At 39.3% G+C, this 12,663-nt stretch overlaps 1 protein-coding gene across 1 annotated transcript; it reads right to left on the reverse strand.

Annotated features, from left to right (window-relative positions):
• Positions 1-1,896: 1,896 nt before the first annotated feature.
• On the reverse strand, positions 1,897-11,955 carry LOC100893501 (zinc finger protein Xfin). The gene is made up of 3 exons (XM_003729879.3): positions 11,744-11,955; positions 6,850-7,032; positions 1,897-5,966 (listed from the first exon to the last, which is right to left on the reverse strand). The coding sequence occupies exons 1-3, from the start codon at positions 11,757-11,759 to the stop codon at positions 3,328-3,330; spliced, it is 2,838 nt and encodes a 945-aa protein (XP_003729927.3). The 5' UTR covers positions 11,760-11,955; the 3' UTR covers positions 1,897-3,327.
• Between the last annotated feature and the right edge of the window lie 708 nt (positions 11,956-12,663).

The following is a 12,663-nucleotide window of genomic DNA, read 5'->3' on the forward strand; positions in this document are numbered from 1 at the left end:
ATTCATCGAGAAGCATTTATATTCTAAACATATTTTTATTACAATATACATACGTATAAACCTTGTACATTTGAAGTTACAAAAAGGGGGACAAAACTCCCAGATTACAATAAATGGTACATATTAATGATCAAAATATATTTACAGGTATATATATATATTTTTTATACTCCGAACAAATTACTTTACGATAAAAAATAGTTGGTAGAAAACAAAGACTAGCTCCTAAAGTCTGCCATTTATTATTTAAAAGATTCAGACAGTGATATTTATTAAAGGGACTTATTGTTCAGATGAGAGAACATGATGCTGTTAGATGTCCAATCTAAGATAATCTGAAAGTGTGAGTAAAAACAGATCATTATTAATGATAAAAATCGTGAAAAACTGATCTGATCGATTCCTAAATTCCCCCAATTATATTTTTATAATTTAATCAAATCTTAGGTTAACGAAATCCACCACAAAGCAATGAATCGGCCTTTTTATGAAAGAGTGTTTTATCCCAAATCATTTGGTACCATTTTGTGTGGTATGTGTTCACGCTTGGATGAACAGGAGACATTGTTGCGAGAGTGCAAAAATCGACTTGCGCCAAAGTTGTCTATGTGATGTTTGAATAAAACAATTGGGTTTGGGTATTAATTCGTTCTTTGCAGATCCAAATAACACCCCTAACAAAATTAATCATGCCACAGCAGCCACACATATCAAATATCGAGTATCAAACATCAACAAATATTTGTGCACGTGTGTGTAGGTGTGTGTGGCTTCGTCATTTGCAAAAAAAACATATGCAATGCATTTCATTTGATACATGTACATTCAATCCATTCTCTCGCTCCGCTAATCCCAACATAATACATAATGTAGGCATCACTTTGGCGCAAGTCGATTTTTGCACTCTCGCAAACAATGCCACCTGTTCATCCAAGCGTGAACACATACCACACAAAAATGGTACCAAATGATTTGGGATAAAACACCCTTTCATGAGATGTATAATAATTTTTAAAATAATTAGCAATTTTCTAGGTGTAAACTTTGTTTTGACTCACACGGTATATCATTCCAAACATTTAAACGTTGACAGATTGTTAAAAGCCCGTTTTATGTTTTATCTTCATGGAAAATGGTTGGGAAAATTCAAAAACTGGTCGGAAGAATTTTCTGTTAGAGGATGTTGCATAGTGTCGCCTTCTAAGAAAACCATAACTATCTTTGTGTTGTATCTTTAAGTATATCTAAATGGTTGTATGTGTATACTGTTCATGTACAAATGTATTAATATCTTTCTTTATTTACTTCTTCATTTATATTTACTGCCTAATCTGATTTAGGCTTGTCTTCACACACTGCATGCACATTCTCCACTTCATAGGGAGCATTCCGGCCAGACCCTAAACCATGATAAGCTATAAATTCATGTTTTGGGCTAAACAAAATATAGTCTATGTCACCATCCATCAGATTTTATCCTGAGTTACCAAACAATATTGGAAGCTTAAAGGTAAAGACCAGTTTTGGAAACGCCCCCCTCTCAACAAAATTAAAATGGAAGCTCTTATTACCAATCATGTGAAAGAATATTTTTTGACTAATAAGTGCTGATACAAATTTTGCCGGGAAACCGCCTACTAATTGATATATCGCGCACGTGTCGCGTAGTCCCATACACATCTTTCTGTGTACAGTGCTTGTAACTTTACCAATACTGGGCCAAAGTTCTTATCATTTTGATGACTCCAGAACCTTGCAGTACACACCAATACTTTTATGCTAAATGATCAACTTTTCCTGATCGATTCCACAACGTTTCTTTCACAATGCAATCGTATGACCAGAACTGGTCTTTATCTTTAATTTCCAGATTATATTAACAGATAACAATGAAATATATAATCCCTGAGTTATATACATGTATATTCAAATGAATCTGAGTATATTTCAAAAAGTAAAAATGTAAAAGAATGGTAGCACAAAATGATACAAACACCTACACACTGTAGTTTGCATGAAAACATGTGTTCCTAAATCCTACCTTCCTACTTTAACATTGAATTTATAAAAAAAATGGCAAAACTTGAGGTAACTTTGGCGACGAGCGAATACAATATTGCAAGTAAGAGGATACCATAACTCATTTCTAATCTAAAGAAGACCATGATTTAATATTTAGTTAAGAAAGTAATGATAACAAGATATTTTATTCAGTTCATGCTTGAAATATGGAAAAATATCTAGAAAAATGTCTACATGAAAAATTGTCGTCAATCCCATGGGTCTGGAAATACAGACTATTCGATCTTTGGTGACTTTTCTATGGTAGACCGATGTACATACTTCTACAAATAATTTTTACTAGGCATTACTATAAGAATATAATGCTTTTATATTAACACCCAAAAGAACTGGGGGCGTTTCACAAAGCCTTTTTTCCAGGACAAATGACAAAAATCAGTGACAAATCTGCTGATGACCAATCAGAAGCAAGGATTTCAGAAGCATAAAACAAAAACTGTCATTTGTCACTGATGACAAGTTTTGTGAAACGTCCCCTGATCGGCGAAATGAGAGCTTGAAGATCAAGAAGTAATTGTTAAAATAATTTTTCAGTTTTCCTTTTCTATGCTGCCCATAGACCAGCTTAAATCCCCACTGTACTACTTATAGCTACTTGCGCCCTCTATAAAGCAAACGCTGCTTAATTGGTAACCATTCGTCTCCCATGATACACTTTTTCTTATGTTAAGTGAGAGCTGATTTGATGAGATAATCACCTGTCAGTGACCTTGCAGAGTGGTCTAATCCCTCCTGGAAATTAGTACAGATGGGCATTAAAGTTGCCTTGAGATCGGATGGCGTTCTAAAAAGATATGACAGGTTTCGAGTTGCAACAAGTCTGTTGACGGGAAGTTGCAAAACCAGTTTTGTGAAACACTCGGCAGACAAGTCGAACAAAAGCATTGGGATGAAATAGATCTTGTACTTATGACGGCTTCATGAAACAAGCCCCTGGTGGTGTTTCACAAAGATCCCAAGTCGAACTTAACTCTAAGTTGGACTTAAAATTCATGGAGAGCCATCCGTAGCCTTAGAATAAAATATATTCAAAAGCAAAAACTCAAGTATTTTAGACTTTTCATAAATTCCACATCAAGAACATGAAATCTCCTCGACAATAGAAAGTATGAATGAACATTAAATGCCTTCTAAAATAACTTTTACAAAATATTTTCAAAGATGCTAATAGCTTTCCATAATTGTTAAGTCCAACTTGGGATCCTTGTGAAACACCCCCTTGGTTCCAATCTGAAATAGATTCCGTCAATGCACACTTTTCACATGATTCTTAAGGCTGCACTTATAAGGAAAGCTCTCTGTACATTTGGGACATGGATGAGGCTGTGCACTGGCTTGTCTCGTTAAATGCCTCCTAAGTTCCGTCTTTGAAACAAAACCTTTATCGCAATGTTGGCAACAGAACGGTCGTTCCCCGGTGTGCGTCATCATGTGTTCATTAAGAGCCTGCTTTGTTCCCAGCATCCTGCCACAAATGGAGCACTGAAAGGACTTCTCACCCGTGTGCTTCTTACGATGTCTTCCAAGGTTATACCCATTGATGAAGCTCATGCTGCAGTCTGGGCACTTGTGAGGTTTCTCATGCAAGTGGATCTTCATGTGGTTATTGAGGATGGTCTTCAGATGGAACCTCGCATCACACTCGGGACATTGGAAGGGCTTTTCACCCCGGTGGACTCTTTGGTGGTACCGCAAGGAAGCTTTCGAATTAAATCGCTTTCCACACTCCCCACACTCAGGTAACTTTCCCTCCAAGTGAAACATCTGTCTATGAGCAACAAGGGAGTACTTCGAAGAATAAGTTTTATCACAATCAGAGCAATGGTTACGCTCAACATTCGGGTGCATTCTCAAAGCGTGTTCACGTAGACTACCCCTTGTAGCAAATTTGTCATCACACTCTTTGCATTGGTGTGGCCCGGTGTCTTCGCTATCAGTATGTATTCTCAAATGGTGATCCTCGAGGGAACCCTTTGTGAGGAATTTCCGACTGCATTCAGAACACTGATACAGACATTTTTCTGGGTGGAATCTCACGATGTGGGCATCGCAACTCCACTTGGCAGTGAACTTGATATCACACAAGGAACAAGAAAAAGCCTTGACACCGGTATGTACTGTAACCTTATGTCTTTCAAGGTTACCAGCTCTGTTAAATGCTTTGTCGCATTGTGAGCATTTATAATTCTTTTCACCAGTGTGAGTCCTCATGTGAACAGCCAGCCTTGCCTTCCTTACAAATTTCTTGCCACACTCCGGACACGCAAACCGTTTTTCTCTGGTATGCGTTCGTTTGTGTTGCAGCAGGATGGCCTTCGTCTTAAAACTTCCATTACATACAGCACACAAGTGAGACTTCATGTGTTTTGCAAGACGACCCTTTGACATGAAAACCTTATCACACGTACCACACATAGACTTTTCTGTATGACTCCTCATGTGCTGCGCAAAACGAGCCTCTGACGTGAATACCTCATCACACTTTCCACATCGAAGTTTTTTCGTCTGGTGATACAGGAAATGTTTCGAGAGCTCTGATTTTGTGTAATATTTCTTAGGACACTTGGTGCACGAAAACGTTTCTTCGCCACTTTGCGCTCGAACCTGTTGCGCGAGATCGGACTTGGTGCACAAAAATGTTTCTTCGCCTCTTTGCGCTCGAACCTGTTGCGCGAGATCTGACTTGATGCACGAAAATGTTTCTTCGCCACTTTGCGTCTGAACCTGTTGCGCAAGATCAGACTTGGTGAGTAACTTGGTGCACGAAAACGTTTCTTCGCCACTTTGCGCTCGAACCTGTTGCGCGAGATCAGAGTTGGTGAGTAACTTGGTGCACGGAAATGTTTCTTCGCCACTTTGAGCTTGAACCTGTTGCGCGAGATCAGACTTGGTGAGTAACCCCCTGAGGAAGTGAGGGAACCTATGCGGCTTTCCATTGTGGATTCTCATGTGTACACTGACGAAGCACTTCTGACTGAATGTCTTATTACAGACGGGACACTGATGTTTTTCTCCTTTAAGCATCTCTCCTTTCTGCATCTCTCCTTTAAGCATCCCTCCTTTCTGCATCTCTCCTTTAAGCATCTCTACTTTCTGCATCTCTCCTTTCTGCATCTCTCCTTTATGCATCTCTCCTTTAAGCATCTCTCCTTTCTGCATCTCTCCTTTATGCAATCGCATATGTACAGTAAGGCAACCCTTTGCACGAAACTTTTTATCACACTCCGAACATTGAAACGGCTTCTCGTTGGTGTGTGTTCTTTCATGTATAATGAGGTCACTTCTTGAAAAGAACCTCTTACTACAATAACCGCACTTGTGCTCCTTTACCCCACCATGCATGTGCTTCACATGGCTTGTAAGCTCATAGTTTACGATAAATGTCTTCGGACATTGACGGCACTGAAACGGTTTCTCATCCGTATGCCTTCGCAAGTGCATCGTCAGGGCAGTCTTTCTCAAGAACCTGGCGCTACACACTGAACAAACATGGGGCTTTTTGCCTGTGTGTGTCTTCATGTGCTTCCTGAGGACACATTTGGAATGAAACTTCTTCTGACACTCCTCACACGGGTGAAGATCCTCCCCAGTGTGGTACTTCATGTGCAATTTTAGGTCACGTTTACGAAGGAACCTTTTATCACACTCTGGGCATGGAAACGGCTTCTGGATATCTTCTGTACGTTCAGTCGTTGCTTCACGACGATCTTCACCATGTTCTTCAGTGGTTCTGGTGGTTCTTGGAGGACGGTCGACCGAGACTTCACATCGAGCTTCTGCAGGGTTGGTGGTGTTAGAATAACCACCCTCCTTAGTCGAAGAGCCTTCTCGTGCCTGTTCCTGACATTCGAGTGTGAGCAGTGAAGTGTTCAAACTACTGATATCTGTCAAAGAAAAGTAATGAATTGATTGTTAATTATTGACCCATGCTTCTATGTGTTAAAGCCCTACTGCAGTACATACATGTATGGCTACTTGCGCCCTCTATACCTGGCTCAAATTAGTTATTTATAGGCAAACAAGTATGAAATGATTTCACCCGAGGTTTAATAATTGAAAGGTCAGAAGATCACATAAGGGCACAATTATATCTCAGTAAACATTTTCATTACAACGAAACCTGAAGAACCATTGAGACAATTTGTACCAAATTTCCAATAAGCCTGAAAGAATGAAGTCCTTAAGTTCTGGGGTTAAAGGTAAAAGTTCCCACCATCATAAGAGAGCAAGAAAAAATTTAAACATTTGTGAACTGATTTAAAACAATCTAGTAGCCAAAAAAAATTGAGAGACGAAACAGGTCCAAAATCACAGAAGGAATCATTTGAGGCTCCTTGAAATGACCTCCAGTGATGAAACTATCACTCTCTCAATGAACTATAATGGCTATAGCTCTTATTGGATTTAAAGGGTGTCAATGGATATGGGGTAAAATACAAAGGGTGGTACTCTCGAAAGCGGACTTACTTTAGTCTATGGTTTAATCCACCGACTAAGCATGGAATGCCAAGTGTCCATATGAAAATATTTTTTAAAAAATTGATATGTCGTTAAATTACCATGCAACATAATTATATCATAGTTATATTGTTGTTTATTAATTATGTTATTACATTTCATTTTAATTTAGTGACAGATTAAATTATTCAAAAACATATTCATATGGACACTTGGCATTCCATACTCAGTAGGTGGATTAAAGCACAGACTAAAGCTAGTCCGCTTTGAAGAATAACACCCTAAGAGGTTACAACTTAGTTTGTCTACCTTGCTCTTTTGCAGATTGTGAAGCGATACCAGGCCCAAGAAAGAAGATCTTGTGTTCTTGAGAGCCTATTTTTTCCCAGTCTTCTTGCTTCATGCACTTGATCTGATGACCAGCATTCTCCCACTGCACAGAATGATACCTGGTTTCATCTTCCAGGAGCTTGTCATGCTCTCCTGTAGTGCCTACGGTTGAAGACAAAAAAGGATGTATATTATACAAATAATGAATGGTTATGAGTTCAATAGTGAGAATATTTTCATGAGTTGAAAGATTAACATTCTATTTAACGAGGCGTCAGCCGAGTTGAATAGAATTAACGTTAATCTTTCAACTCATGAAAATATTCGCACTATTGAACGAATGAAAAACATTTATTATTTGTTTTAATACATCGAAGAAGATCTAATAGAACGTTAATCAACAAATTATGCTTTACTCCTTATATTAAAGATAAAGGGGGGGGGTGGGAGGAGAAAGATTGAGCTGATTCTGGACCACTTTTGGTACAAAAACTTTCTCCCCCGATTTTGTTTAATTTAGATTTAATTTTCTTATTTATATGTCGGTTAGAAAAAAACTACCGTATGTATATTTTTCTCCTACAGTTATAAAGTTATAAAGTTTTGATGACTTATTTCCAAATGCGAATTTACGGACTTACTTATATGAGTTATCCAATTTTTTAATCTCAGAACCATGAATCGGTACGTTCATGCATTCAAACTGGTAGTTTGACATAACCTGGTCGATATACATTTCCGGGTCAACCTACCAAAACATAGCCAATGGCCAATCAGAGCACTCGTTTAATATTGGGTTTATGAATATTCACATATCATAGGGTCAACCCGGTCTGACTCGTAAGTAGCTATTGGACGTTCAAAAAGAAAAAAACGAATATTCATCAACTCAAACCAAGATGGCTGACAACAAATCATGCTGACTACAAAACTTTCTCGGATTAATTATTAATTTAAGATCTAAATGAACAAGCTATCGTACGTCAAAGTAGATATTTCTTTGTTACTTTTAATTTTGAATAAGATTCAGTGTAATATTGCAGCCAAAGTGAATATATGAGGACGTAAAGAGTGAAAAACTTGTTTCATCGCGGTCCGGCTGAACCGAACCATTCCTTCCACACATTCCGCATAGGACGTACTTCAGTAGAGTGTCTGAACAATTTTTCAATTTTCCCTTTTGGATTGTTTTTCACCATCATGGTTGGATAATTGAAAAAATCAACTACTCAGAAGAACACATTTCAAATTTCAAGGCTCACCGAGCGATTTTTTTATCAAAAGATACAGCCCCAAAATAATCTAGGCAATATTCATCCAATTTTTGTCCAGATTCGACAAAAAAGTGGTACATGCCGAGTTATAATATTTGCTCAAAAGCTGCACAGCACGATATGCAAAGCGTGGGGGTAAGGGTATTTTCAAACTGTAACTGCTTGTGATCCCTTGGGACTAGAGAAAAAATAAGCGATGGAAATATTCCTTACAGCTGGCCCAACTTATCCGTCGGGGGCTCACTTCATAAAATTGGTAAATCTCTCCCTTAGGGGATTATGGAGAAAAACCTGCTCTTTCATATGACACCTCACTTATTGAGTACCGTATCACCTTCAGACAAAATCAGGATCATGAGCAGTATTGGTTTGAATTTGAGTAATAAAAACATTAACCAATTTTGCATGAGTGCGCAATGCACATGGACTGCACAGGGATGTGTGCAATCTCTATGGGAAGGATTTTAGCACACAAAACGGAGTGCGCAATCAGACACGCGAACTTCAGTCTAGTACAGGTTAGAGGAGCCAGATGCAATCTCAGCAGAACCGTTGATACCAGAGACTGAAGCTTTCGGTCTAGCTCTGCACGGAGAACTTTAGATCCTCCATCCGATCTCAGCCTCATTTTCATAAGTTGGCGCCTAGCCTAGCCGCAGGGGCCCTTCAGATTGGCTATCGCTGTTCTCCATTGGCTCAATGGTATAAGATATTTGTGCGAGGGGAAAGCTTGCGATTTTCAGGTTTTTTCAATACCAAAATTCAATGAGAGCGCGTAAACTCACTGTAGACAGCGCTCTATCAATGCGCAAAGTTCTTTGTGAGCTCTGGTTAGTAAGCAAGGGCAAAGCCAGAGAGAAATTTTTCTTCACTTTTCTACCTTACGGTCTAGTATTTACGGAGACGCCAAGTTCAAAGATCAGCTATGCGTGACATATAGTAGGGTGTCTGATCGCGCACCACGTTTTGTGTGCTAAAACCCTTCCCTTTGACATTGCACACATCCCTATAGAGTCTATGTGCATCGCAAAATTGGTCAAGTTTTTAAAAATAAATTTAAGTTCAAACCTTAAAGGTAAAGACCAGTATTGGAAACGCCCCAATTTCAAAAAATGAAATGGAAGCTCTCATTACCAATCATGTGAAAGAATATGTTTTGACTAATACATGATGATAAAAAATTTGCCGGGAAACCGCCTACTAATTCATATATTTGGTAAATTTGTTCCTCTCATGGTCTGTGAGAGATATAGGGTAGTCCCATATACATCTTTCTGTGTATAGTGCTTGTAACTTTACGAAGAATGGGCCAAATTTCTTATCATTTTGATGATTCAAGAACCTTGCAGATGCGAGATGCTAGATGATCAACCTTTTCTTATCGATTCCATAACGTTTCTTTCACAATGCAATCGCATGACCATAACTGGTCTTTACCTTTAATCTGTTGTGATCCTGAACGTGATACTCAATAAATGAGGTGTCATATTAAAGGGCAGAATAATTCCCAAATTTCCAAAGGGGGGTCATTTCAAATTTCTAAAAATATCTTGGTCAAAACAGCGATTTAAATGCGTTTCCATGGCAACTCGGGAGATTTCAAACTTTTGAGAATCGACCCCCCCCGAGGGATAATTAGTTCAAGTCGTAAGGAATATGTTGATGTTCATTTTTTTTCGCTAGCCCCAAGGGATCACGAAGGATTTAAGTTTGAAAATACCTTTCCCCCACTTTTTGCATATAGACCCTGCATTATAATGCAGCTGTTGAGCAAAAAAATGATAACTCGGCGTGAACCACTTTTTCGTCCATTCTGACCAAAATGCTATATTGCAGAGTTTTTGAGGGGCTGTATCTTTTGATAGAAACATCGGTGAGTCTTGAAATTTGAAATGTATTATTCTGATTACATTTTTTATTCAAATATCCAACAACAATGGTGAAAAACGATCCCAAATTGAAAATTGAAAAATCGTTCAGACACCCTACATAGGTCTATAGCGTATGTACGTACGCTTCGAAATCTTGCGTGTGTGTCTAGACCGAATTTTCTGTCTCTTTCGTTCGTTAGCCTCCTATTGGGGTAGGGTCGGCCGGCTCTCTCTTTAGAGACGGAAACCGTCTATACACATTCCCTTGATAACGCCACGGCCATTTCAGGTCGTAGCGTTTTGCCCCCAAAATCCCCCAAAATGTCATTTTACCTCGTGTATATCCAAATGTAAATTAGGCCTAGGCTATAATACATCGGTTCCACTTACTAACTTGATTGAAATAATCCGTTTAATGGTCCCTTTTAAGGAAATTATGGGTCAAAATCGACATCCATGTTGAAAATCTTGCAAGCCGTGTTAAACTCTCGCTGCCGGAGTCATCTAAATCAATCTCACCCCTTCTAGTCTACGCCGAAGGCAAAAATGATTATGAAGGAAAAACTGTGATAACGCCATTACGAACGTGTAGATGGCGCACAGTTTTTTGTTTTGACTAATACATGATGATAAAAAATTTGCCGGGAAACCGCCTACTAATTCATATATTTGGTAAATTTGTTCCTCTCATGGTCTGTGAGAGATATAGGGTAGTCCCATATACATCTTTCTGTGTATAGTGCTTGTAACTTTACGAAGAATGGGCCAAATTTCTTATCATTTTGATGATTCCAGAACTGTGATAACGCCATTACGAACGTGTAGATGGCGCACAGTTTTTCCTTCATAATCATTTTGCCTTCGGCGTAGACTAGAAGGGATGAGATTGATTTAGATGACTCCGGCAGCAAGAGTTTAACACGGCTTGCAAGATTTTCAACATGGATGTCGATTTTTACCCATAATTTCCTTAAAAGGGACCATTAAACGGATTATTTCAATCAAGTTAGTAAGTGGAACCGATGTATTATAGCCTAGGCCTAATTTACATTTGGATATACACGAGGTAAAATGACATTTTGGGGGATTTTGGGGGCAAAACGCTACGACCTGAAATGGCTGTGGCGTTATCAAGGGAATGTGTATAGATCTAGACGGTTTCCGTCTCTAAAGAGCTAGAGAGAGCCGGCCGACCCTACCCAAATAGGAGGCTAACGAACGAAAGAGACGGAAAATTTGGTCTAGACTTGTGTCATACTATTACTAATATAGTACAGCATGGACCTCAGCTTGGCCTATAATTCCTACTCCTACTCCTAGCGTTCTCGTGAAATGAGCCACTGCAGCTGCACTGATGATCATCGAGTGTGCGCACACAACACACACACACTTGCACTTGCGCCAGTTGCATGTAAAGTATATCCAGAGACTTGTCTCCCAGGGGCCCGTTCCTAGAAACCGTCATAAGTCTAACTTCTTGACTATCCCATTGAAACGTGTGTTATGTAATTAACACGCGTTTCAATGGGATAGTCAAGAAGTTAGACTTATGACGGTTTCTAGGAACGGGCCCCAAGTCCCTGGTCTATCCACAGGGTTGGAATCCCCGTGACACACATAGGCATTGCACGCAATGAATCGCTACGTACGATTACACAGGTAAACAGAGAATGAGCAGTACTGACTGTGGCTTATTTCACGAGAAATGCCTGGACCTATTATACTCACACTCTCTGGTCGTCATTGTGCTGCTTACTCCTGCATTCCATTAAAAATGAAATTAGTCATGCAGCTGCAGCTGCTTTTTGGCTCTCGATCTCAAAATCTCGGCTCAACCGTCTCGATCTCAAGTGAAGAAACAAAATAATAACACAACGGTGTCTTTTAAGAAGCAAAATGATTTTGGGAAAAAAACAACAACCTGACTTCAGACTGAAATAAGGAAAGAAAGAAAGAAAGAAAGAAACAACGAAACAAACAAACAAAGAGAGGAATTCAGAGATAGAGAGAGAGGGGGGAGAGAGAGAGAGAGAGAGAGAGAGAGAGAGAGAGAGAGAGAGAGAGTGAGAAACAAAAGGAAAGAATGAAGAAGAAAAAAGAAGGAAGAAATGAAAAAAAGGAAAATAATAATGAAAGCAATACAAATGTTAGACAATGTGCGACACAACCCCCTTTGGAGCCAAGTGGTATAGATATCGTAAAAACATCCTGAAAATGGTATCTCTCCCCCTCCCCTCTTATTGGAGGCCTAATATTTCCTGGTATTTATTTCCATAAATTTATACAACAAGGACATTTTCTTATAGTTGACGAATAAAACTAGTCAACCAAATCACACACATAGACATTGTTGCATATAGGCGTCACTTGCCAATCATGGGACCCCCCCCCCCCCCCCCCCCCACACACACACACACACACTCAGTGATATTTAGGGTAGCATATCTATGCGTGTTCCCGACAGCGTAATTCTTTTTCCCACTTGAGCTCCGGACCCCCAGTATGAATCGGAGCTCATGCAAGCTTCATGTGTGCTAAAGATGCGAAGATGCAGTGCGAAGCTCTAGGCTTCACACACGTATACACACAACGCCTTGCCTATACAAGAAGTTACCAGCCGGTAACTTCTTGGCCTTCTTTGGCCTCTA

This window comes from Strongylocentrotus purpuratus, unplaced genomic scaffold (genome assembly GCF_000002235.5).
Source record: "Strongylocentrotus purpuratus isolate Spur 01 unplaced genomic scaffold, Spur_5.0 spur5_contig_852, whole genome shotgun sequence".
In the NCBI taxonomy this organism is placed as follows: Eukaryota; Metazoa; Echinodermata; class Echinoidea; order Camarodonta; family Strongylocentrotidae; genus Strongylocentrotus; species Strongylocentrotus purpuratus.

Coding starts and splice junctions, on each gene's coding strand:
- LOC100893501 (XM_003729879.3), bottom strand. Junction 5,967..6,849: donor ACAATCTGCAAAAGAGCAAG/GTAGACAAACTA, acceptor TTTCTTTGACAG/ATATCAGTAGTTTGAACACT.